The sequence below is a fragment of the Hemiscyllium ocellatum genome, chromosome 26 (assembly GCF_020745735.1).
Source record: "Hemiscyllium ocellatum isolate sHemOce1 chromosome 26, sHemOce1.pat.X.cur, whole genome shotgun sequence".
NCBI lineage: Eukaryota > Metazoa > Chordata > Chondrichthyes > Orectolobiformes > Hemiscylliidae > Hemiscyllium > Hemiscyllium ocellatum.
This window is the reverse complement of record NC_083426.1, coordinates 4,882,622-4,907,341: the sequence shown is the minus strand read 5'-3', so window position 1 is coordinate 4,907,341 and position 24,720 is coordinate 4,882,622. Positions and strand designations below refer to the sequence as shown.

The window sequence follows — 24,720 nt, the reverse complement described above, 5'->3', positions numbered from 1 at the left end:
CCTTCATTGGTCAAAGTACTGAGTACAGGAGTTGGGAAGTCATGTTGCGGCTGCACAGGACATTGGTTAGGCCACTGTTGGAATATTGCATGCACTTTTGGTCTTCTTCCTATTTGAAAGCTGTTGTGAAACTTGAAAGGGCTCAGAAAAGATTAACAAGGATGTTGCCAGGGTTGGGGATTTGAGCTATAGGGAGAAACTGAACAGGCTGGGGCTGTTTTCCCTGGAGAGTTGGAGGCTGAGGGGCGACCTTATAGAGGTTTACAAAATTATGAGGGGCATGGATAGGATATATAGGCAAAGTATTTTCCCCGGAGTTGGGGAGTCCAGAACTAGAGGGCATAGGTTTAGGGTGAGAGGGGAAAGATATAAAAAAGAGACCTAAGGAGCAACTTTTTTTAAACAGAGGGTGGTACGTGTATGGAATGAACTGCCAGAGGAAGTGCTGAAGTCTGGTACAACTGCAACATTTAAAAAGCATTTGGATGGGTATATGAATAGGAAGGATTTGGAGGGATATGGGCCGGGTGCTGGCAGGTGGACTCAATTGGGTTGGGATATCTGGTTGGCATGGAGGGTTGGATCCAAGGGTCTGTTTCCGTACTGTACATCTCTAACCACTGCAGTCCACTTGCTGTAGATGGACCAACAATGTCATTAGGGAGGGAATTCCAGGTTTTTGACCCAGCAACAGTGAAAAAAAGGGCAATATATCCCCAAGTCAGGATGGTGAGTGACTTGGAGGGGAAGTTGAAGATGGTGGTGGTCTCATATGTCTGCTGCCCTTGTCCTTTTAGATGGAACTGGTTGTGGGTTTGGAAGGTGCTGTCTGAGGATCTTTGGTGAATTTCTGCAGTAGATAGTACACACTGCTGCTACTGAGTGTTGGTGGACGAGGAAGTGTATGGTGTCAAGCTCCTTGAATGTTGTTGGGGCTGCACTTATCCAGACAAGTGAGGAGTATTCCATCACACTCCTGATTTGTGCCTTATAGATAGTGGACAGGCTTTGAGGAGTCAGGAGGTGAGTTGCTCACCACAGTAGTCCTGGCTTCTGACCTGCTCTTGTAGCTACTTCATTTATGTGGTGAGCTTCTAGTTGAGTTTCTAGTCAATAATAACGCCAAGGATATTGATAGAGGGATTCAGTGATGGTAATACCAGTGATTGCCAAGGGGCAGTGGTTAGATTGTCTCCTATTCATGATGATCATAGCCTGGCATTTGTGTGGTGCACATGCGTCCAGGTATTGGTGCATTTGAACATGGACTGCTTCAGTATCTGAGGAATCGCAAATTGTGTTGAACGTTGTGCAACCATTAGCGAACATCCCCACTTCTGACCTTATGATCAAGGAAAGGTCATTGATAAAGCAGCTTAAGATGGTTGGGATGAGGACACTATTCTGAGGAACACCTGCAGAGATGACCTGGAGCTGAGATGACTGACCTCTACATAACAACAACAGGTTCAAGTCAGAGGTTAGAAATTCTGTAGTAAGTAGCTAACCTACTTTCTCAACGTCTGTCCACCATCTACAAGACACAAATCAGGAATGGAATAGAATATTCTCCATTCAGTAAAACAGGCACAGATCCAGCAACACTTGAAGCTTGACAGCATCCAAAACAAAGCAGCTCACCTAATTAGCTTCTATATTAATCCCTTTCATCACCAATGCACAATGACAGTATCATGTACCATCTGCAAGATACACTGCAGAAGCTCACCAAGATTCCTTTGAAAGCACTTTCAAAAGGACAACCTCAACATCACCTCCTACAAGTTCCCCTCCAAGTCACACACCATCCTGACTTAGAACCACAGTATGTCATCATTCCCTTACATTCAATGGCTTAAAAATGTGGAATTCTCTGCCAATTGCACTTGGGTATCCTGAGACTTCAAAGACTGCAGGAGTTCACAAAGTGGCTAATCACACCTCAAGATAAATTAGGCACAAACAATCGATGTTAACAAAGTGAATGACAACTGCACCCCTTGAATGAATAAATTTCAGAAAGAAACAAATCCTAAATTATCTTTCTCTTGACTGAGAATCAGTATGTTTGTCTCACTTTTACAAGATACAACCTGCTATTGCCGCCTCAACTAACCTAACTCATCAAAGGCAACCAATTCAGTACTCTGTTTGACTGAAGTATACACTTGTAACTTACTGATATCTCCACCCTAATTCTTGATTTCAGTCCTCAGCTTTTTCATTCTTTCTCACCAAAACACTCTTAATTAACTCTTAAATATGGAAAAGAAACAAAACAAAACAATCCGACTTGCAAAAATCTTCAACTCCTGTAATAACACTGGAAATAGTGGGGCTTGATTTCCAATGTGTTATTCTAGCCCCTCGCCAGAATAACACATTCAAAGTTTGCCTCTCTTTTCGAACCGGAATAAAAGAACGCACAGATCAATGTATGGAAAATAAGAAGGGCAGATATTGCATAGCTGAAAAAGCACAGCAGGTCAGGCAGCATCCAAGGAACAGCAGATTCGACGTTTTGGGCATTAGCCCTTCTTCAGGAAGTTCCTACGATGCATAGTCAAGAGTATGGTGCTGGAAAAGCACAGCAGGTCAGGCAGCATCCGAAGAGCAGGAAAATCTATGTTTCAGGCATAAGCCCTTCATCAGATATTGCATAGTGGTAAACCACTATATAGAAATCAACTGACAATTTCAAGTATTTATGCATCACGTGTGAAGATAAAATAATTGAACACCAAAAGACAAGGGATAGGTTAAGAGCATTCAGGCCATTCCACTACTATAATCAAGGCAACCTAACTCCACATACCCAAATTTTTTTCCTTACCTTTTAAAAGCTTTCAAAGATATTGGCAAACCCGGTTCAGACTGTAATTAACAGTATTCTGAGCATTAACTACTACTCATATAAGAGTTGCGAACTTCTACCACAATGCAAGTGCAGTAGTATTTCTGAACAGATAACAGAAGGCCACCAATACTCGAGAGAGTGCTTGGCCTTAACAAACCACTGACAATGATCTCAGCATCGTAGGAACTTGATATCCACGTCATGACAGGATACTGGTTTGTGTACCAACACACACACTTTTGTTTGAAACTACATGTCCCCAAACTATGCAGATGTAAAAGGTCAAGATAATGATTTAAAAATCAACTTTTGACAATTGAGGAAATATATTGCAATACAGTGTCACTGTTTGTACGACTACAGCCTGGCATACAAACAAACAGATTTTCAAATCAGGATGAAAAAAAAATCACAAAATATTAGCAGAAGTGAAACCTAAGTAATGGGAGTGTCAATAATGGGAGGAGATTGTGTAGCAGTATTGTCACTGGATAATCAGAGACTGAGGTGATGCTCTGGGACCTTTGTATTCAAATCCCATCAAATTTTAGGGGAAAAAAAATCTGGAATTACAGTCTAGTGATCATTCGAAATCATTGTCAATTGTCATCAGGTTCATTAATGACCTTGAGCAAAGAAGACATACATTTAAGGTGAGAGGGAGAAATTTCAAAGGAGATGTGAGGGTCAAGTTTTTTTTAAACACAGTGGTAGGAGTTTGGAACACACTGGGCGGATGTGGTGGTGGAGGCAGATATGATGGGGGAGCTTAAGGATCTTATAGATAAACATGGAGGGATGGGGACAAGGATAGGCAGAAGGGATTAGTTTAATTTGATGTGATGTTTGGCACAACATTATGCTCTTCTTCCTGTGCTGTTCTATGAAGTAAATCTGCCTTCCTAACCTGGGTGAGCACAAGAATGTGCTTGATTGAACTTAAGCAATAAATGCTGGCTGAGTCAGCAAAGCCCACACTCCACCAGAGTAAAAACATTCCAACTCGTTCACCACAACTATTATTGCACACAAATTTCATTAGATGAAGTTCACATCAGGATAATAAGTAAATACTGTGCTTGATCCAAGTTAACCTTTGTGCTGACTATACCCATCTGCAATGGAGAGGAAACGGTTTCATTTCCATCTGTTCTCAAATCACCTGGAAACTACTGCATGCAATTGGTGGGGAAATTAAATATTAAAAAGCAATTTAGGCACAATACGCAAGAGATGATAAAACTAGGCAGCACTGTATTAAATGAGTAATGTAACGAGTTATGCATTTATCTGATGAATACTTTATAAGCGCCAGGAGGTATAAAACAATTAGATCCCAAGGTAAATTTTGTATAAAAAATATCCATCGCTAAAACAAGCAGAGAAATGAGAGCACCCAGGTGGTAATGCCTACCCTCCAGACTACCTTCCAAGAATACTCTTCCTTCATTTCATGTTCATAGTCAGAGGCAGAGCTGATATCACAAGATAAAGTACTATTTTTTTCACTTTTCCGGACCACAAATAATCTTTTAGTATCAGTAATGGTGCCTCAACCAGCATTTAATATCACCAGATCACAGTATATGTGTGCTTGCAATGAGGACATAGGATATAGGAACAGAAATAGGTCCTTCGAATCAACTCCAACATTCAATGAGATCATGGCTGATGTGATAACCCTCAGCTCCACCTGACTGCCTTGTACTCAGACGCTATGATTCTCTCGCTGATTAAAAATCTGTCTGTCTCAGCCTTGAATACACTTAACGAAGGAGCCTCAACAGTCCTTTGCAGTAAAGGATCCACAGCAAGAATCAACTGAGTGAACCTTCTCTAACTTGCCTCCAATATAGGTATATCTTTCTTTAGATTAGGGGACCATAACTGTGCACAATTTTCTATGTGTAGTCTTACTAATGCCTTGTATGGCTTTAGCAACACTTCTGTATTTTTATACTCCATTCCATTTTAAATTAAACCAACATTACATTTCCTTTCTGGATGCTAGCTTTTTGTTTTTTTTGTTGCATCAGGTTTTGGAGACTTATTGGCTTTCAGCCCCATTAGTTTCCCCAGCACATTTTCAGGAGTTGTTGTGGAACCACAACAACGAGCACCCGAGCTACAAATCTTCGCACAAACCTTGAATTTTCAGGAGTAGTAGTTACTGTATTTATTTCCTCTCCCCCTTTTGCTCATTGATTACATTGCTATTAGCATCTTCAATGTGGAAAACTGATGCAAAGTATTTATTCAATTCATTTGCCATTTCCTGATTCATCATTATTATTTCCCAAGCCTCTTTCCCTAAGGGGTCTATGTTCATTTTTACCTCTCTCTTCTTTTTCACACATTTAATAAAGTTTTTGCTACCCATCTTGATATTACTTGGAAGTTTACATACTAAAGTTGGTTTCTCCCATTTCATTATTTTTTGATCATCTCTTGTTGTTTGGCAGAGAAAAGAGAACAAGATGGCAATGCATACCCTTCACTTTCACCTTCCCAAAGTACCCCTACTTCATATCACATCCACTGTTACAGGCAGAACTGACAGCACAAGATAAGGCATAATATTATTATTCTGGACCACAATTAATCTTTCAGCATTAATACTGTTGCCTGAACCAGCATTTAAAATGACTTAATCACAATAAGTACTTGTTCGTGACTAAAAAAATGCAGTAGCAGAAACAGGCCCATTGAGTCTGCACTACCATTTATATTTAGTCATCTCATGTTGGTTATTAAAACTTTTTCAATCCTCTGCTTTTCCATTAATCTTTACCACATGTACATTTGTCTTTCAACTTGAAGCTATCCTTAACTTACAAATCGAAATAACTGCAACTGCTGGAAATCAGAAACAAAAACAGAAATGGCTGGAAAAGCTCAGCAGATCTGTCAGCTTCTGTGGAGAGAAATCAGAGTTGACATTTTGGGTGCAGTGACTCTTCCACAGAACTGAAGGGTCACTGGACTGGAAATGTTAACTCTGATTTCTCTCCACAGATGCTGCAAGACCTGCTGAGTTTTTCCAACAATTTCTGTTTTTGTTTCAGCTATCCTTCACTTGTTTGATAAACCATCACTAGTTTATCCCCTTCCGAGATTCCTTCTTACTCACTAGGATAGACCTTTGTTGTCAGCCATGTACTATTTTCTTAACGGTCTGCCATTGCTCCTCAAACACTTGTTAAATTCCTCTCCCAGTCCACTTCAGCTAGATCTGCCCTCAATCCTTTCTAATGCCACTTATTTAAGTTTAGCATAGTTGTTTCCAACCCAAGTTTCTCACTCTCAAACCGAATTCTAAATTCTATCATGTTGTGGTCACAGATTTGATCAGAAAATATTCATTAAACGTGTCTTGTTACATAGTAGAAGATCAAAATAACGTAAGCCCTGCTTGAAGCCACGGCATATTGTTCGAGGAAACTGTCTCAAATACACAATTAATTCTTCCTTGTGGCAACCTCTACCAATTTGATTATTTCAATGTGCATAAAGATGAGAGTCACCCATAATTAATATTTCGCCTTTTTTACATGCCCTCATTATCTTCTGATTTATTCTTTATTCCACTATTAGGGGGTCCTTAGACTACTCCCATCAGCTTCTTCCTTCTCTTGTCATTTCTTACCTCCACTCATATGGATTCTATATCTTCCAAACCAAGATCATTGCTTAATATCATATTTATTCTATCCCTTACTTACAAAACTTCTCCATCACCTTTCTTTCCTGTCTATCATTTCAAAGTCACATAACTCTGAATATTTACAATGGGCCAGGAACTGAAGTATTTGGATGTGCATTCCAGCACTGTTAATCCACTGATTGTGGACAGCAGTGACTGCATTCATCTAATAGTGTGTTTGTGCCAGTATTTATATCCCAGTAAAGACATTCAAAGGATGTGTAACATTGCCACTGTCTATATTCTACTGCGAGGCACTGACTGTATATCAATCACTCCACACACTGAACAATTTCTCTTTTAACTCCTCTTACTTTCTTCAGGTCAGAATGGTGCTGCGGGTATCTGCTCAGGCCCCAGTCATGCCTGTATCATTGTGGGATACCTGGAACATTCCTTGTTCCAGTCCGATTTCAGGTCCCACATACAATTCTTTCTCCAATTTATGATGATATCATTGATGCTGCTTCCCTCTCTCATTCAGAATTAGAAACATTTATCATTTCGTTTCCAGTTTTCACCACACTCTCACCTTCACCTGGCCCATCTCTGCCTCCTCCCTTCCTTGACATCCGTTTCCATTTCTGGGGATAGGCTAGCAACCGATATCTACCACAAACCCAGTGACTCCCACAGTTACCTTGACTATTCATTCTCACACTCTGCTTCATAGAGATGTACAGCACGGAAACAGATCCTTCGGTCCAACCCGTCCATTGCCGACCAGATATCCCAAACCAATCTAGTCCCACCTGCCAGCACCTGGCCCATACCCCTCCAAACCCTTCCTATTCATATATCCATCCAAAAGCCTCTTAAACGTCGCAATTGTACCAGCCTCCACCACATCCTCTAGCAGCTCATTCCATACACGTACTACCCTCTGCATGAAAAAGTTGCCCCTTAGGTCTCTTTAATATGTTTCCCCTCTCCCCTAAACCTATGCCCTCTAGTTCCGGGCTCCCCGATCCCAGGGTAAAGACTTTGGCTATTTATCCTATCCATGCCCCTCATAATTTTGTAAACCTCTATAAGGTCATCTCTCAGCCTCCGACGCTCCAGGGAAAACAGCCCCAGCCTGTTCAATCTCTCCCTGTAGCTCAGATCCTCCAACCCTGGCAACATCCTTGTAAATATTTTCTGAACCCTTTCAAGTTTCACAACATCTTTCCGATAGGAAGGAGACCAGAATTGCATGCAATATTCCAACAGTGGCCTGACCAATGTCCTGTACAGCTGCAACATGACCTCCCAACTCCTGTACTCAATACTCTGACCAATAAAGGAAAGCACACCAAACGCCTTCTTCACTATCCTATCTACCTGCGACTCCACTTTCAAGGAGCTATGAACCTGCACTCCAAGGTTTCTTTATTCAGCAACACTCCCTACAACCTTACCATTAAGTGTATAAGTCCTGCTAAGATTTGCCTTCCCAAAGTGCAGCACCTCACATTTATCTGAATTAAACTCCATCTGCCACTTCTCAGTCCATTGGCCCATCTGGTCCAGATCCTGTTGTAATCTGAGGTAACCCTCTTCACTGTCCACTACACCTCCAATTTTGGTCTCATCTGCAAACTTACTAACTGTACCTCTTTTGGTCGCATCCAAATCATTTACATAAATGACAAAATGTAGAGAGCCCAGCACCGATCCTTGTGGCACTCCACTGGTCAGAGGCCTCCAGTCTGAAAAATAATCCTCTACCACCACCCTCTGTCTTCTCCCTTTGAGCCAGTTCTGTAACCAAATGGCTAGTTCTCCCTGTATTCCATGAGATCTAACTTGCTAATCAGTCTCCCATGTCGAACGCCTTACTGAAGTCCACATAGATCACATCTACTGCTCTGCCCTCATCAATCTTCTTTGTTACTTCTTCAAAAAACTCAATCAAATTTGAGATATGATTTCCCACGCACAAAGCCATGTTGACTATCCTGAATCAGTCCTTGCCTTTCCAAATACATACACATCCTGTCTCGCAGGATTCCCTCCAAAGACTTGCCCACCACGGAGGTCAGGCTCACCGGTCTATAGTTCCCTGGCTTGTCTTTACTGCCCTTCTTAAATACTTGCACCACGTTTGCCAACCTCCAGTCTTCCGGCACCTCACCTGTGACTATTGATGATACAAATATCTCAGCAAGAGGCCCAGCAATCACTTCCCTAGCTTCCCACAGAGTTCTCAGGTACACCTGATCAGGTCCTGGGGATTTATCCACTTTTAACCATTTCAAGACATCCAGCACTGCCTCCTCTGTAATCTGGACATTTTGCAAGATTTCACCATTTATTTCCCTACAGTCTATATCTTCCATATCATTTTCCACAGTAAATACTGATGCAAAATACTTATTTAGTATCTCCCCCATTTTCTGTGGCTCCACACAAAGGCAGCATTGCTGATTTTTGAGGGGCCCTATTCTCTCCCTAGTTACCCTTTTGTCCTTAATATATTTGTAAAAACGCTTTGGATTCTCCTTAATTCTATTTGCTAAAGCTACCTCATGTCCCCGTTTTGCCCTCCTGATTTCCCTCTTAAGTATACTCCTACTTTCTTTATACTCTTCTAAGGATTCACTCGATCTATCCTGTCTATACCTGACATATGCTTCCTTCTTTTTCTTAACCAAACCCTCAATTTCTTTAGCCAACCAGCATTCCCAATACCTACCAGCCTTCCCATTCACCCTGACAAGAATATACTTTCTCTGGATTCTTGTTATCTCATTTCTGAAGGCTTCTCATTTTCCAGCTGTCCCTTTACCTGTGAACATCTGCCTCCAATCAGCTTTCAAAAGTTCTTGCGTAACAACGTCAAAATTGGCCTTTCTCCAATTTAGAACTTCAACTTTTAGATGTGGTCTATCCTTTTCCATCACCATTTTAAAACAAATAGAATTACGGTCGCTGGCCCCAAAGTGCTCCCCCACTGACACCTCAGTCACCTGCCCAGCCTTCATGGAAAGACTTTATTCCAATCTGTCAGTTCCTCTGTCTCTCGTCCGATGATGCTAATTTCAACAAGGGGACCTCCAAAAGTCGATTTTCTTCCTCAACCTGGGGGCAGCACAGTAGCTCACTGGTTAGCACTGCTGCCTTACAGTGCCAGGGACCCGGGCTCAATTCTACCCTCGGGGACCGTGTATGTGGAGTTTGCACATTCTCTCAGTGTCTGCATGGGTTTTCTCATACAGTCTAAAATCTAGAATGCCCTTCGTGTCCCGGAATGCGCAAACCAGATGGATTAACTATGCAGGGTTATCAGGATAACGTGGGGGGGCGGGTCTGGGTGGAATGTTCTTCGGAGGTTGGTGTGGACTCGATAGGCTGAATGGTCTGCTTTCACTGTAGGAATCTTCTGATTCAACAGGGAATTCCCCAGCATCGTAGTTGACAGGGCCCTGAAAATGCTACAAACCATCTTCCACACACCAGCTCCCACTCTGTATCTTCCCTTCCACAACAGTGATATGGACTCCCATGTGCTCACCTACCACCTGACCAGAAGCCACATCCAGAGCATCATTAGCCACCATTTCCGCCACCTCCAGCAGAATGCCGCCACCTGGCACATATTCTCCTCCCTTCCCTCGTCAGCCTTCCACAAAGGGCCACTCACTCTGGGCCACCCTAGTCCACTCCCCACATCTCCTCGGTAACTTTCCCTGCAACCACTGAAGCTGTAACATGCCGTCTCATCTATGTTGGGGAAATGAATCATAGACTGGGTGACTGCTTTATAGAACATCTACAATCTGTCCACACTGTTCAGTCTGAGATTCCAGTGGCCTGTCACTTTAACACACCTTGTTTCCTAGCCAACATTTCTGTCTCAGACTTGCTACAGTGTTCTAGTGACGCTCAGCAAAAGCTGGCAGAACAGCATCTCATTTCTGCTTGGGAACTCTATGGCCTTCTGGACTCAATATAAAGTTCAACAATTTTAGGGCTTGGTGCACATTCTCCCATTTGTTACCCCACTCCTTACACACCAGGCGCACCTGCAGTCTCCTTGTTATCACATTGGCACCCATTGTTAGCCACTCATCATACCCATTAGTAGCCATTCGTTCTAGTAGAGTCATAGAGATATATAGCATAGAAACAGACCCTTCGGTCCAACCCCTCCATGCTGACCAGATATCCCAACCTAATCTAGTCCCACCTGCCAGCACCTGGCCCATATCCCTCCAAACCCTTCCTAGTCATATACCCATCCAGATGCCTTTTTAATGCTGCAATTGTACCAGCCTCCACCACTTCCTCTGGCAGCTTATTCCATACACGTACCACCCTCTGCGTGAAAAGGTTGCCCCTTGGGTCTCTTTTATATCTTTCCCCTCTCATCCTAAACCTATGCCCTCTAGTTCTGGACTCCCCTACCCCATGGAAATGGCTTTGCCTATTTACCCTATCCCTGCCCCTCATGATTTTATAAACCTCTATAAGGTCACCCCTCAGCCTCCAAAGCTCCAGGAAAAACAATTCCAGCCTGTTCAGCCTCTCCCTATAGCTCAAACCCTCCAACCCTGGCAACATCCTTGTAAATCTTTTCTGAACCCTTTCAGGTTTCACAACATCTTGACCCTTACCCAATCCTTTGTCTGCCCAACTGTTCTTCCCTTTGGGCTCTATCTCCACCTACCATTTACTCATTACCCCTATCCCCACCCTATCTTCTGCATTAAAAAACAACTTTTTTCTAACTACCATCAGCTCTGAAGAAGGCTCACTGGACCCGAAATATTAACTTTGATTTCTCTCCACAGATGCGATGTGGACTTGTTGGGCCGAAGGGCCTGTTTCCACATTGTAAGTAATCTAATCTAATCTAATTTATGCTGCCAAACCTGCTGAAATTTTCCAACAATTTCAGTTTTTGTTTCTCATTTCCAGCATCCACAGTTATTTTGATTTTTTTTACTGACTGTATATCAGTGCCTGTTTCCAAGTACCTGTCAGAGATACTGATTGTAATTGTGGTTCTGTTCACCGAGCTGGAAATTTGTGTAGCAGACGTTTCGTCTCCTGCCTAGGTGACATCCTCAGTGCTTGGGAGCCTCCTGCGAACCGCTTCTGTGATGTTTCCTCCGGCATTTATAGTGATTTGTATCTGCCGCTTCCGGTTGTCAGTTCCAGCTGTCCACTGCAGTGGCCAGTATATTGGGTCCAGGTCGATGTGCTTATTGATTGAATCTGTGGATGTGTGCCATGCCTCTAGGAATTCCCTAGCTTTTCTGTTTAGCTTGTCTTATGATAGTAGTGTTGTCCCAGTCAAACTCACGTTGCTTGTCATCTGAGTGTGTCATCTGCAGCGGACAGCTGGAACTGACAACCGGAAGCGGCATACACAAATCACTATAAATGCTGGAGGAAACATCACAGAAGCGCTTCACAGGAGGCTCCCAAGCACTGAGGATGTCACCTAGACAGGGGACGAAATGTCTGCAACACAAATTCCCAGCTCGGCAAACAGAACCACAACAACGAACACCCGAGCTACAAATCTTCTCCCAAATTTTGAATACTGATTGCAACTTAGTGTAACCTGTCTCTAGTCTGAGTACATAAGAGATGCTGCCAAATCCAAGTTCCTGAATTACAACAAAACTTCTGATATCCCAATAACTGAATCACAATGCATGAGTGTGTAACTACATCCCAGTGTCAAGTTTGATAGCAATTCTCACACCACATAGCAAAATTCCACTGTTATCGTCTCCCAGTACGTATAACAGAATGACTAAATCCAAGTCTTTATATCCCATCAACTATCTCCCACTTCAATGTCTCCCAGCTCAGTCATTTTGTCCATGTGTATGAGATGAAGAGAAAGCAAGATAGGAGGTACAGTCTGTGTGTCCCAGTGTGACAGAGGGGAGAGATGCCAATAGTGGGCAGAGTTGGGCTCCATATTTAAGGAAGGAAGTGCTGGCCTTAGAAAGGGTACAGAGGAGGTTTGCAAAAATAATTCCAGGAACGAAAGGCTCGCCATAAGAGGGGCATGAATGTGTACTCAATGACATTTACAAGGATAAGGGGTGATCTCATTGAAACCTACTGAGAGGCCTGGATAGAGTTGGTGTGGAGAAGATGTTTTCACAAGTAGGAGAGACTAGAACTCGAGGGCACAGCCTCAGGGCGAAGGAAAGGCCCTTTTTCCCTAGATAAGGAGGAATTTCTTCAGCCAGAGGGTGGTTGATGTGAGGAACTCACTGCCATACAGGAATGTGGAGGACAAGTTATTGAGTATATTCAAGACAGAGATAGACAGGTTTTTGATTAGTAAGAGGATCAAAGGCTACTGGTAGAAGGCAGGAGAAAGACCCCATTCAGAAGAGTGGATACTACTCTTAATGTGATCCCAGTCCTACTCGATGCCATTCCTGGCCTGGTCCCATTCCCATTTGATCCCACTCCCTGTGTTATCCCAGTCCCAGTGGATCCCATTCCCTGGGTGGCCGCACTCCCATTGGATTCCATTTCCCCAAGTGGTCCCAGACCTAGTAGATCCCATTCTCTATGTGGTCCCAATCCCAGGGGTCCCCATTCTCTGTGTTCCCAATCCCAGTGGATACTATTCCCTGTGTGGTCCCACTCCCAGTGGATCCCATTCCCTGTGTGGTCCCAATCCAGTGGATTCCAATATTATCGGCCAGATAACAAAAGGTTAGTCAAAAAGACAGATATTTTACGGATTAAAGGAGAAAGAAGGACATGGAAGATATAGAATGTGGGAAAATAGATGGTGACATCATGAAAAATGGCCATATTACAGAGGTGGAGGTGCTGGATATAGGACTTGATCAGGTGTGCCTGCTAATGTGATACCACTGTTTAAGAAAGGTGGTAAGAAAAAGGCAGGGAACCATAGACTGTTGAGCCTGATGCCGGCGATGGGCAAGTTGTTGGAGGGAATCCTAAGAGACAGGATTTACAAAAATTTGGAAAGGCAAGGACTGATTAGGGATAGTCAGCATGGCTTTGTGCATGGGAAAACATGTCTCACAAACTTGATTGAATTTTTTGAAAAAGTAACAAAGAGGATTGATGAAAGCAGACCTATATGGAGTTCAGTAAGGCGTTTGGGAGACTGGTTAGCAAGGTTAAATCTCATAGAATACAGGGAGAACTAGCCATCTGCATACAGAACTGGCTCAAAGGTAGAAGACAGAGCGTGGTGGTGGAGGATTGCTTTTCAGATAGGAGGCCAGTGAACAGTGGTGTGCCACATGCACCAACACTGAATCCATTACTTTTTGCCATTATATAAATGATTTGGATGTGAGCATAAGAGGTATAGTTAGTAAGTTTGCAGGTGACACCAAAATGGGAGGTGTAGTGGATAGCGAAGGTTACTTCAAAGTACAACGGGATCTTGATCATATGAGCCAATGGGCTGAGCTGCGGCAGATAGAGTTTAATTTAGATAAATATGAGGTGCTGCATTTTGGAATACCAAATCAGAACAGGACTTATACACTTAATGGTAAGGTCCTAGGGAGCGTTGCTGAACAAAGAGACCTTAGAGTGCAGGTTCATAGTTCCTTGAAAGTGGAGTCGCTGGTAGATAGGATAGTGAAGAAGGCATTTGGTATGCTTTATTTATTGGGCACAGTATTGAGTATAAGAATTGGGAGGTCACGTTACGGCTGTAGAGGACATTGGTTAGGCCACTTTGGAATATCGTGTACACTTCTGGTCTCCTTCCTCTCGGAAAGATGTTGTGAAACTTGAAAGGGTTCAGAAAAGATTGATCAGGATGTTGCCAGTGTTGGAGGATTTGAGCTATGGGGAGAGGCTGAATAGACCAGGGTTGTTTTCCCTGGAGTATTGGAGGCTGAGGGGTGACTTTATAGAGGTTTTTGAAATCATATGGGGCATGCATAGGATAAATAGACAAAGTCTTTTCCCTTGCATGGGAGAGTCCAGAACTATAGTGCATAGGTTTAGAGTGAGAGGAGAAAGATGTAAAAGAGACCCAAGGGCCAACTTTTTCACGCAGAGTCGTGCATATATGGAATGAGCTGCCAAAGGAAGTGGTGGGGGCTGATACAATTGCAGCATTGAAAAGGCATCTGGATGGGCTTATGAATAGGACGGGTTCAGAGAGATATGGGCCAAGTGCTGGCAAATGGGACTAGATTAGGTCCAGATATTTGGTTGGAATCAGTCAAGATTAGAGTGGTGCTGGAAAAGCACAGCAGGTCAGGCAGCATCGAGGAGCAGGAAAATAAATGTTTCGGGCAAAAGCCCTTCATCATTTGGTCGGAATGGACAAGTTCGACTGAAGGGTCTGTTTCGGTGCTGTACATTTCTATGACTCTACGACTCTGTGTCCTAACCCTACTGGATCCCATTCTCTGTGTGGTCCTAGTCCCAGTGGATCCCATTCCCTGTGTAGACCCAGACCCAGAGAATCCCATTCTCTGTGCGGTCCCAGTCCTAGTGTCCCACACCCAATAGATTCCATTCTCTGTGTCCCAGTGGATCCCATTCCCTGTGTGTCCCAATGGATCCTATTCTCTCTGTGTCCCAGTCCTGGTGGATTCCATTCCCTGTGTCCCCCAGTCCCAGTGGTTCCCATTCCGTGTGTCCCAGTGGATCCCATTCCCTGTGTGTCCTAGTGGATTCCATTCCCTGTGTGTCCCAGTCCCAGTGGATTCCATTCCATGTGTGTCCCACACCCAATGGATCCCATTCCCTGTGTGTCCCTGTGGATTCCATTCCCTATGTGTCCCACTCCCAGTGAATCCCATTCCCTGTGTATCCCCGTGGATTCTATTCCCTGTGTGTCCCACACCCAGTGGATTCCATTCCCTGCGCGTCCCAGTGGATCCCATTCCCTGCGTGTCCCAGTGGATCCCATTCCCTGTGTGTCCCAATGGATCCCATTCTCTCTGTGTCCCAGTCCTAGTGGATTCCATTCCGTGTGTCCCAGTCCCAGTGGTTCCCATTCCCTGTGTGTCCCCGTGGATCCCATTCCCTGTGTGTCCCACTCCCAGTGGATCCCATTCCCTGTGTGTCCCAGTGGATCCCATTCCCTGTGTCCCAGTCCCAGTGGATCCTATTCCCTGTGTGTCCCACTCCCAGTGGATCCCATTCCCTGTGTCCCAGTCCCAGTGGATCCCATTCCCTCTGTGTCCCAGTCCCAGTGGATCCCATTCCCTGTGTCCCAGTGGATCCCATTCCCTCTGTGTCCCAGTCCCAGTGGATCCCATTCCCTCTGTGTCCCAGTCCCAGTGGATCCCATTCCCTGTGTGTCCCAGTGGATCCCATTCCCTGTGTCCCAGTGGATCCCATTCCCTGTGTGTCCCAGTGGATCCCATTCCCTGTGTCCCACTCCCAGTGGATCCCATTCCCTGTGTGTCCCAGTCCCAGGGGTGTGGGAAGGGTCTTGCTGACGTCACTGGCCCAGCCAAGATGGCGGTCGGTGAGGGGGGTGTGCGGCCGTCCCCCTCAGGAGGTGGTGAACGCGGAGCCCAACACCGGGGGAAGAGGAGAGTGTGGGCGGGGAGAGAGTGACAGTGAGCCGGCAGGGACACTGACCGGGACCCGGGCTATCCGCTGCCTCTTACCGGCGCTGAGGTTCTCGTGGAGTTTGAGCGGCGCCCGCAGGATGTAGAGGAGGCCCAGCACGAGGACGAACCAGAGCGCCCACAGGTAGGTCCACGACCAACTGACACACCGCTTTAGCCGCTCGACAATTCCCGCCGAGCCGCCGTCCGCCATGTTTACCCGGCCGGCCGGTCTGAGGGATTGTGGGATACTGGAGGAGTCCTCCTCCAGGCACAGGGACTGGTGCAGACTCACAACTGACACCCTAGTTGCCAACACAGAAACTCTCACAGATTTAGAGCCTTTTACACTCACTCACATACAATCTGTCTCACACAGATACTCACAACTCCCCACCTCAGACAAACACACACATATATTTGTGTGGTGAATTTTTACTTTGCTCAAAAACTGCATGAATCCACGTAAGACACTTCACTCATTTTTTTAGATTAGAATCAATCTAAACAGTATGGAGTTTACACATTATTCCCGTGTCTGCGTGGGTTTCCTCCGAGTACTCCAGTTTCCTCCCACAGTCAAAGATGTGCAGGTCAGGTGAATAAGGTAAAATCAATGACTGCAGATGCTGGAAATCAGATTCTGGATCAGTGGTGCTGGAAGAGCACAGCAGTTCAGGCAGCATCCAAAGTGCAGCGAAATCGACGTTTCGGGCAAAAGCCCTTCATCCAGGTCAGGTGAATAGGCTGTGCTAAATTGCGCATAGTGTTTAGGTGCATTAGTCAGAGGGAAACAGGTCTGGGGTGGGTTACTCTTCGGAGGGTCGCGTGGACTCATTGTGTCGAAAGGCCTGTTTCCACACTAGCGAATCTAATCAAACAGCGCACAGGGAGCTTACATATTACCTGGGTTGACACCAATTGTTTTTTAAAAAAGTTTTGTGATTCACATATGAAAGAAGTGAAACTAACATGGTCACTAACAGATGAGAGACTTAACAAACAATCAAGGTATTTTTCAATGTTTATAATTTCAGTTACATCACACTGTAAACTTTTGCTATAAATTCTGTCTTATAATGGTGTACTCCACAACCACCTGATGAAGGAGCGGCGCTCAGAAAGCTAGTGCTTCCAATTAAACCTGTTGGACTATAACCTGGTGTTATGTGATTTTTAACTTTGTATACCCCAGTCCAACACCGGCATCTCCAAATCATGTTCCCCAAAACCTGCACTCTTGTGATGTAGTGGTCCCTACCTCTTATCCAGAGGCATGGGTTCAAGTTCCAACTGCTCCAAAGGTGTGTAACAACATCCCTCTGAACAGGCTGATTAAGAAATTCTTCATTCTTGTGGCAAAATGAACAATACCATAAAAAGTTATGATGAAAATGTTGCAGTCACTCTTGAGGGAGGAAGGTCAGTCAGCAGAGAGGAGACTGATCACAGAACTGGAAAGTTAATAATAGCAAGTTTTGAGAAGATTTGTAGTTCAGGTTGAGGCTTTGGATGTAGGTTCATTTCTAGATGTTTTGTTAAAAGGGTAAAAAATGAGGTCTGGAGATCACAGCTGAAAATGTGTTGCTGGTTAAAGCACAGCAGGTTAGGCAGCATCCAAGGAACAGGAAATTCGACGTTACAGGCATAAGCCCTTCATCAGGAAAGAAGGCCCTTCATCGAATTTCCTGTTCCTTGGATGCTGCCTGACCTGCTGTGCTTTAACCAGCAACACATTTTCAGCTCTGATCTGCAGACCTCACTTTTTACTCGAACATCTTCAGTGGGCCCCAGGCGAAGCAGTGCTGAAAATCCCTGCTTTATATTTATATGTTTGGGCTTCTTTGGGTTGGTGATGTCATTTCCTGTGGCGAAGTCACTTCCGATGCCTTTTTTCATGGGGTGGTAGATGGGATCTAACACTGTTTGTTGATAGAATTCTGGTTGGCATACCATGCTTCCAGGAATACCATGCTTGTCTTTGTTTGGCTTGTCCTAGGATGGATGTGTAGTCCCAGTTGAAGTGGTGTCCTTCCTCATCTAAATGTAAGGATACTAGTGAGAAAGGGTCATGTCTTTTTGTGGCTCGTTTTCTACCTGTTTGTCCAATGTAGTGTTTGTTACAGTCCTTGCATGGTATTTTGTCAATAACGTTAGTTTTGATCATTGTCTGTACAGGGTCTTTCAAGTTCATGAGCCGCTGTTTTAGTGTGTGGGTGGACTACCATGATGCCAGGAGTTCTGAGTAGCCTGGCAGTCATTTCAGAGATGCATCAGATTCAGAACACCCACAAACTAAGCTGCATCAGAACATTATTTCAATGAGCCAACACACACTGCAGCACAGAACTATACAGAGCAGAGGAAAATCACCTATACCATGTATCCAGAAAGAATGGGTACCCGATGAATACGGTCCACTGATTCCTCAACAACAAACCCAAACAAGTAGACAAAACACCTCTAGAAACCTGAGCCACTCTCCCCTACATCAAAGACATCTCTGAAATGGCTGCCAGACTACTCAGACCCTTGGCATCATGGTAGCCCACAAACCACCAACACACTAAAACAGCAGCTCATGAACTTGAAAGACCCTATACAGACAACAAGCAAAACTAACATCATTTACAAAATACTGTGCAAGGACTCTAATAAACACTATATTGGAAAAACGGGCAGAAAACTAGCCACCAGGATACATGAACACCAAATAGCCACATAAAGACATGACCCTCTCTCACTAGTATCGTCACATACGGATGAGGAAGTACACCACTTCAACTGGGACAACACATCCATCCTAGGACAAGCCAAACAAAGACATGCACGAGAATTCCTGGAGGCACAGCAGTCCAACTGGAACTCTATCAACAAATACATCGAGTTATACCTCATCTACCACCCCACTGAGAAAAGGAACAGGAAGTGACATCACCACAGGAAATAACATCATCAACCCAAAGAAACCCAAACATATAAATAGAAAGCAGGAAGTTTCAGCATTGCTTCGTCTCAGGCTCACTGAAGATGTTACCCAATGGGGTAACGAAATGTCTGGAAATGAACCTTCCAGCTCAGTAAGCAAACCTACATCCAAAAGTTAATAATGTTGCTGGAAATCAGAAATTAGCAGCAAAAGATGTGAAATTTGGTTCTGAAATATATTCTCGTCCATCTTCTCAAGATACATTGCACTCCAAATTTGTCATTGCGTAAAAGTTAATTCATCAAAACATTGATCACGTTTTTAATCAGTAACGGAATCGACTTTCTATGCCCAAAAAGCAAAAATAGTAAAGTTGAGCATGATCAGATCAGCCATTATCTCATTGAATGGGAGAACAGACTCAATGTGCTGAAAACCTACTTCTGCTGCTATGTCTTTTTGTCTAATTATCTTGAAGTGCCTGAAACATCTCAAAGTGTTTCATTGAAATATTCCCATTAAAAATATTATTTTTAAAAAATATATTGAATTTGCATGCCACTTTAGATTTAAAGTGAAAGCCTGCCCTCACTCTCAAGATTGGTCTTGGAGTTGCCAACCTGTAGATTGTGTAGCTGTGGCTCTTTCTTCAAGATAAGACTCTGTTTGATTTAGTGTGGCTCCCTTCACATTGTATATCTCCACAGTATTATGTTGGTTGATGTTTGCTGATCAGTCTGCAAGTTGAGTATGTTTAAGTGAGTGAGGTTTTTTTGCAAAATCTCTCACTTTTACACAAAGCTGCTAATGCTGCACTGGTATACTATGTACCATAGATTCAGCAGCTGAAAGGATGCAGATTTTACTCTGATTCTCCTAGGTCCACCAGCACAATGTGTTCTTCCACACTGTCAACCTGCTATGGGCCATTCATTGGCCAGAGCTAGACATACTGACAACCAAGGCTAATGAGTTCTATATGTTTGGAGCTGTCTATTTTGGAGAGGGTGGACATTCTTCACTCCTCTGCTCACAGTTCTAAACAGTGACTGTCACATTAAACTGGAGTTGATGAGGATGTTTGGATCACTGGGGTATGTTTTGTATTAAGGATAAATTATACAGGATGGGTTGCAGCTTAATAGGTGGGGGACCAGCATTCTAGCAGGCAGGTTTGCCACCACAACACAGGTGTGTTTAAACTAAGTAGTGGCAGGGAGGGAGGCGTCAAACTGGAAATTTAAGAAGGAAGTTAAAGGGAAAGTGAGAATAAGAGAAGTTAAGAAAGACAACAGAATCAGTGGAGCAGAAAACTCAAGAAGGGATCATACAGTATGGCCAAGTGAAATACGGGTTGATAGGAAAGGTGAGGGGAGTAACAAATTAAGAATATTATATATGAACAAGAAATAAGGCGAATGAGCTTGAAGCTCAGTTGGAAATTGGCAGGTACGATGTGGTGGCGATAACTGAGACGTGGCTTCAAGTGGACAGGGCCTGGGCTATACGTGCTATCGAGAGGACAGACTGATGAGCAGAGGGAGTGGGGTGGCCCTGTTGCTGAGGAATGATATTCAGTCCCTTGGAAGGGGGGACATAGAATCAGGAGATGTAGAGTCAGTATGGATAGAGCTGAGAAATTCTAAGGGTAGAAAGACCCTAATGGGAGTTATCTACAGGCCCCCAAACAGTAGCCTGGATGAAGGGTGTAAGTTGAATAAGGATTTGAAATTGGCCTGTCGCAGAGGTGTTACTACGGTTGTTATGGGGGATTTCAACATGCAGGTAGACTTGGAGAATCAGGATGGTACTGAACCCTAGGAAAGGGAGTTTGTGGAGTGCCTTCGAGATGGATTCTTAGAGCAGCTTGTACTGGAGCCTACCAGGGAGAAGGCAATTCTGGATCTGGTGTTGTGCAACAAACCGGATTTGATCAGGGACCTTGAAGTAATGGAGCCATTAGCAGGTAGTGACCATAATATGACAAGTTTTAATCTGCAATTTGAGAGGGAGAAGGGAGAATCGGGAGTGTCAGTATTGCAGTTGAGCAAAGGGAACTATGGAGCTGTGAGGGAGGAGCTGGCCAAAGTTCAATGGTTCAATACCCTAGCAGAGATGGCAGTGCAACAACGATGGCAGGTATTTCTGGATATAATGCAGAAGGTGCAGGCTCGGTTCATTCCAAAGAGGAAGAAAGATCCCGGGGGGGGGGGGGCGGGGGGGTGCCATGGCTGATGAAGGAAGTTAAGGACTGTATAAAGATAAAAGAGAAGTATGACATAGCAAAGATGAACGGGAAGCCAGAGGACTGGGAAAGAGCAGCAGTGGATAACTAAAAAGGCAATACTTGGAGAAAGAAAATGAGGTACGAAGGCAAACTGGCCAAAAATATAAAGGAGGATAGTAAAGGCGTTTTTAGGCATGTGAAAAGAAAAAATAGGTTAAGGCTAAAATTGGGCCCTCGAAGACAGAAATAGGTGAATTTATTATGGGGAACAAGGAAATGGCAGAAGAGTTGAATAGGTATTTTGGATCTGTCTTCACTGGGGAAGACACAAGCAATCTCCCAGGTGTAATAGTGACTGAAGGACCAAGGGTAGTGGATGAACTGAAGGGAGTTTATATTAGGCAGGAAATGGTGTTGGAGAGACTGTTAGGTCTGAATGCTGATAGGTCCTGGGACCTGATAGTCTGCATCCCAGGGTACTGAAGGAGGTGGCTCAAGAAATCGTGAGTGCATTGGTAATCATTTTCCAATGTTCTATAGATTCAGGATCAGTTCCTGCAGATTGGAGGGTGGCTAATGTTGTCTCACTTTTCAAGAAGGGAGGGAGAGAGAAAACAGGGAATTATAGACCTGTTAGCCTGACCTCAGTGGTGGGAAAGATGCTAGAGTCAATTATAAAAGATGAAATTATGACTCATCTGGATAGCAGTAACAGGATAGGTCAGAGTCAGCTTGGATTTATGAAGGGGAAATCATGCTTGACTAATCTTCTGGAATTTTTTGAGGATGTAACTATGAAGATGGACAAGGGAGAGCCAGTGGATGTAGTGTACCTGGACTTTCAGAAAGCCTTTGATAAGATCCCACATAGGATATTAGTGAGCAAAATTAGGGCACATGATATTGGGGGCAAAGTTTTGACTTGGATTAAAAATTGGCCAACTGACAGGAAGCAAAGAGTAGTGATAAATGGGTCCTTTTTGGAATGGCAGGCGGTGACCAGTGGGGTACCACAAGGTTCGGTGCTGGGACCGCAGCTGTTTACAATATATATTAATGACATATATGAAGGTTTTAAAAGTAAGATTTAGCAAATTTGCTGATGACACAAAGCTGGGTGGCAGGGTGAAATGTGAGGAGGATGTTATGAGAATACAGGGTGACTTGGACAGACTAGGTGAGTGGATGGATGCATGGCAGAGGCAGTTTAATGTGGATAAATGCGTGATTATCCACTTTGGTGGCAAGAACAGGAAGGCAGATTATTATCTAAATGGAGTCAAGTTAGGTAAAGGGGCAGTACAACTAGATCTAGGGTAAAAAAGTTCTTGTACATCAGTCAATGAAAGCAAGCATGCGGGTACAGCAGGCAGTGAAGGAAGCTAATGGCATGCTGGCCTTCATAACAAGAGGAATTGAGTTTAGGAGCAAAGAGTTCCTTCTGCAGCTGTACAGGGGCCTGGTGAGACCGTACCTGGAATATTGTGTGTGGTTTTGCTCTCCAAATTTGAGGAAGAACATTCTGACTATTGAGGGAGTGAAGTGTTGGTTCATGAGGTCAATTCGCAGAGTGGCAGGACTATCATATGTTGAAAGATTGGAGCAACTGGGCTTGTATACCCTTGAGTTTAGAAGGATGAGAGGGGATCTGATTAAAACGTATAAAAGTATTAATCGATTGGACACTCTGGAGGCAGGAAGCATGTTTCCGTTGATGGGTGAGTCCAGAACCAGAGGACACCGTTTAAAAATAAGGGGTAGGCCACTTAGAATAGAGTTGAAGATAAACTCCTTCACCCAGAGAGTAATGGATATATGGAATGCTCTGCCCCAGAAGGCAATGGAGGCCAAGTCTCTAGACACTTTCAAGAAAGAGATGGATAGAGCTCTTAAAGATAGTGGAATCAAGGGTTATGGGGAAAAAACAGGAACAGGATACTGATTGTGGATGATCAGTCATGAGCATAATGAATGGTGGTGCAGGCTCAAAGGACCAAATGGTAAAAACAATGACTGCAGATGCTGGAAACCAGATTCTGGATTAGTGGTGCTGGAAGAGCACAGCAGTTCAGGCAGCATCCAAAGTGCAGGGAACTTTGGATGCTGCCTGAACTGCTGTGCTCTTTCAGCACCACCAATCCAGAATGAAGGACCAACTGGCCTACTCCTGCATCTATTGTTTATTGAGACACTCTCTGAGGTGATGACAATATGAGACTATCATCATTGGAAAGCATTTCAACTGTCTTCACTAACTTGTTCCTTCATAGTCCTTTAGCCATAAGACATGTATAATGACAGTTCTCTGCTGGAGGCAGTTTTGAACCTCAGCTCTCCATGAGGCAAGTAAGAAGGTTATGAATGCACACGAGCTGACACAGGGATCAAACCCTCTGCTGCTGACAACAACCTGATCCACACTGGCCATCCAGACAGGAGAAAGTGAGGACTGCTGGAGATCAGAGCTGAAAATGTGTTGCTGGAAATGCTCAGCAGGTCAGGCAGCATCCAAGGAGCAGGAGAATCGACGTTTCGGGCATAAGCCCTTCTTCAGGAATGAGGAAGGTGTGCCAAGCAGGCTAAGATAAAAGGTAGGGAGGAGGGACTTGGGGAAGGGGCGTTGGGAATGCGACAGGTGGAAGGAGGTTAAGGTGAGGGTGATAGGCCGGAGAGGGGGTGGGGGCGGAGAGGTCGGGAAGAAGATTGCAGGTTAGGAGGGCGGTGCTGAGTCCGAGGGTTGGGACTGAGATAAGGTGGGGGGAGGGGAAATGAGGAAGGTGGAGAAATCTGCATTCATCCCTTGTGGTTGGAGGGTTCCTAGGCGGAAGATGAAGCGCTCCTCCTCTAGGCGTCGTGTTGCCATGGTCTGGCAATGGAGGAGGCCAAGGACCTGCATGTCCTTGGTGGAGTGGGAGGGGGAGTTAAAGTGTTCAGCCACGCGGCAGTTGGGTTGGTTGGTGCGGGTGTCCCAGCGGTGTTCCCTGAAACGTTCCGCAAATAGGCAGCCTGTCTCCCCCAGGTGTAGGAGGCCACATCGGGTGCAGCGGATGCAGTAAATGATGTGTGTGGAGGTACAGGTGAATTTAAGATGGATATGGAAGGATTCCTTGGGGACAATTGAGCTAACTGGCTCACCAAAGAGTACAGTTAGTGTGGCCATACTTGTAGGTTGAGTTGTGATTTTTGGCTGCAACTTCTTTCCATTACATGACTACAGAGGATTCTCTCCTGCTCCTATTGCCTGCTATTCAGAGTGTTCGACTGGGACAAAGAAAAGGACAGGTGCTAGCCATTTAGGACTGAGAAAAGAAACACAGGAACAGGAGGAGGCCATCGAGCCTGCCCACCATTCTAAACCATGGTTGATGATCTCCTCAATGCCACTTTCCCGAACTATCTTCATATCCCTTAATTTCATTTGTCTCCTAGTCATGGAGTCATACAGAACACAACAGACCCTTTGGTCCAAACAGTCTATGC

The 24,720-nt window shown here is 44.4% G+C and overlaps 1 protein-coding gene across 2 annotated transcripts in view; it reads right to left on the bottom strand.

Moving 5' to 3' along the window:
• The window catches only part of LOC132828305 (suppressor of tumorigenicity 7 protein homolog), a 164,870-nt gene extending 148,569 nt beyond the window's left edge, over positions 1 to 16,301 (bottom strand). For both annotated transcript variants that reach the window (XM_060845289.1, XM_060845291.1), the window contains exon 1: positions 16,145 to 16,301. In XM_060845289.1, coding sequence (XP_060701272.1) covers positions 16,145 to 16,298 — 154 coding nt within the window. In that variant the 5' untranslated portion in view covers positions 16,299 to 16,301. The remainder of the gene's footprint in view (positions 1 to 16,144) is intronic.
• Between the last annotated feature and the right edge of the window lie 8,419 nt (positions 16,302 to 24,720).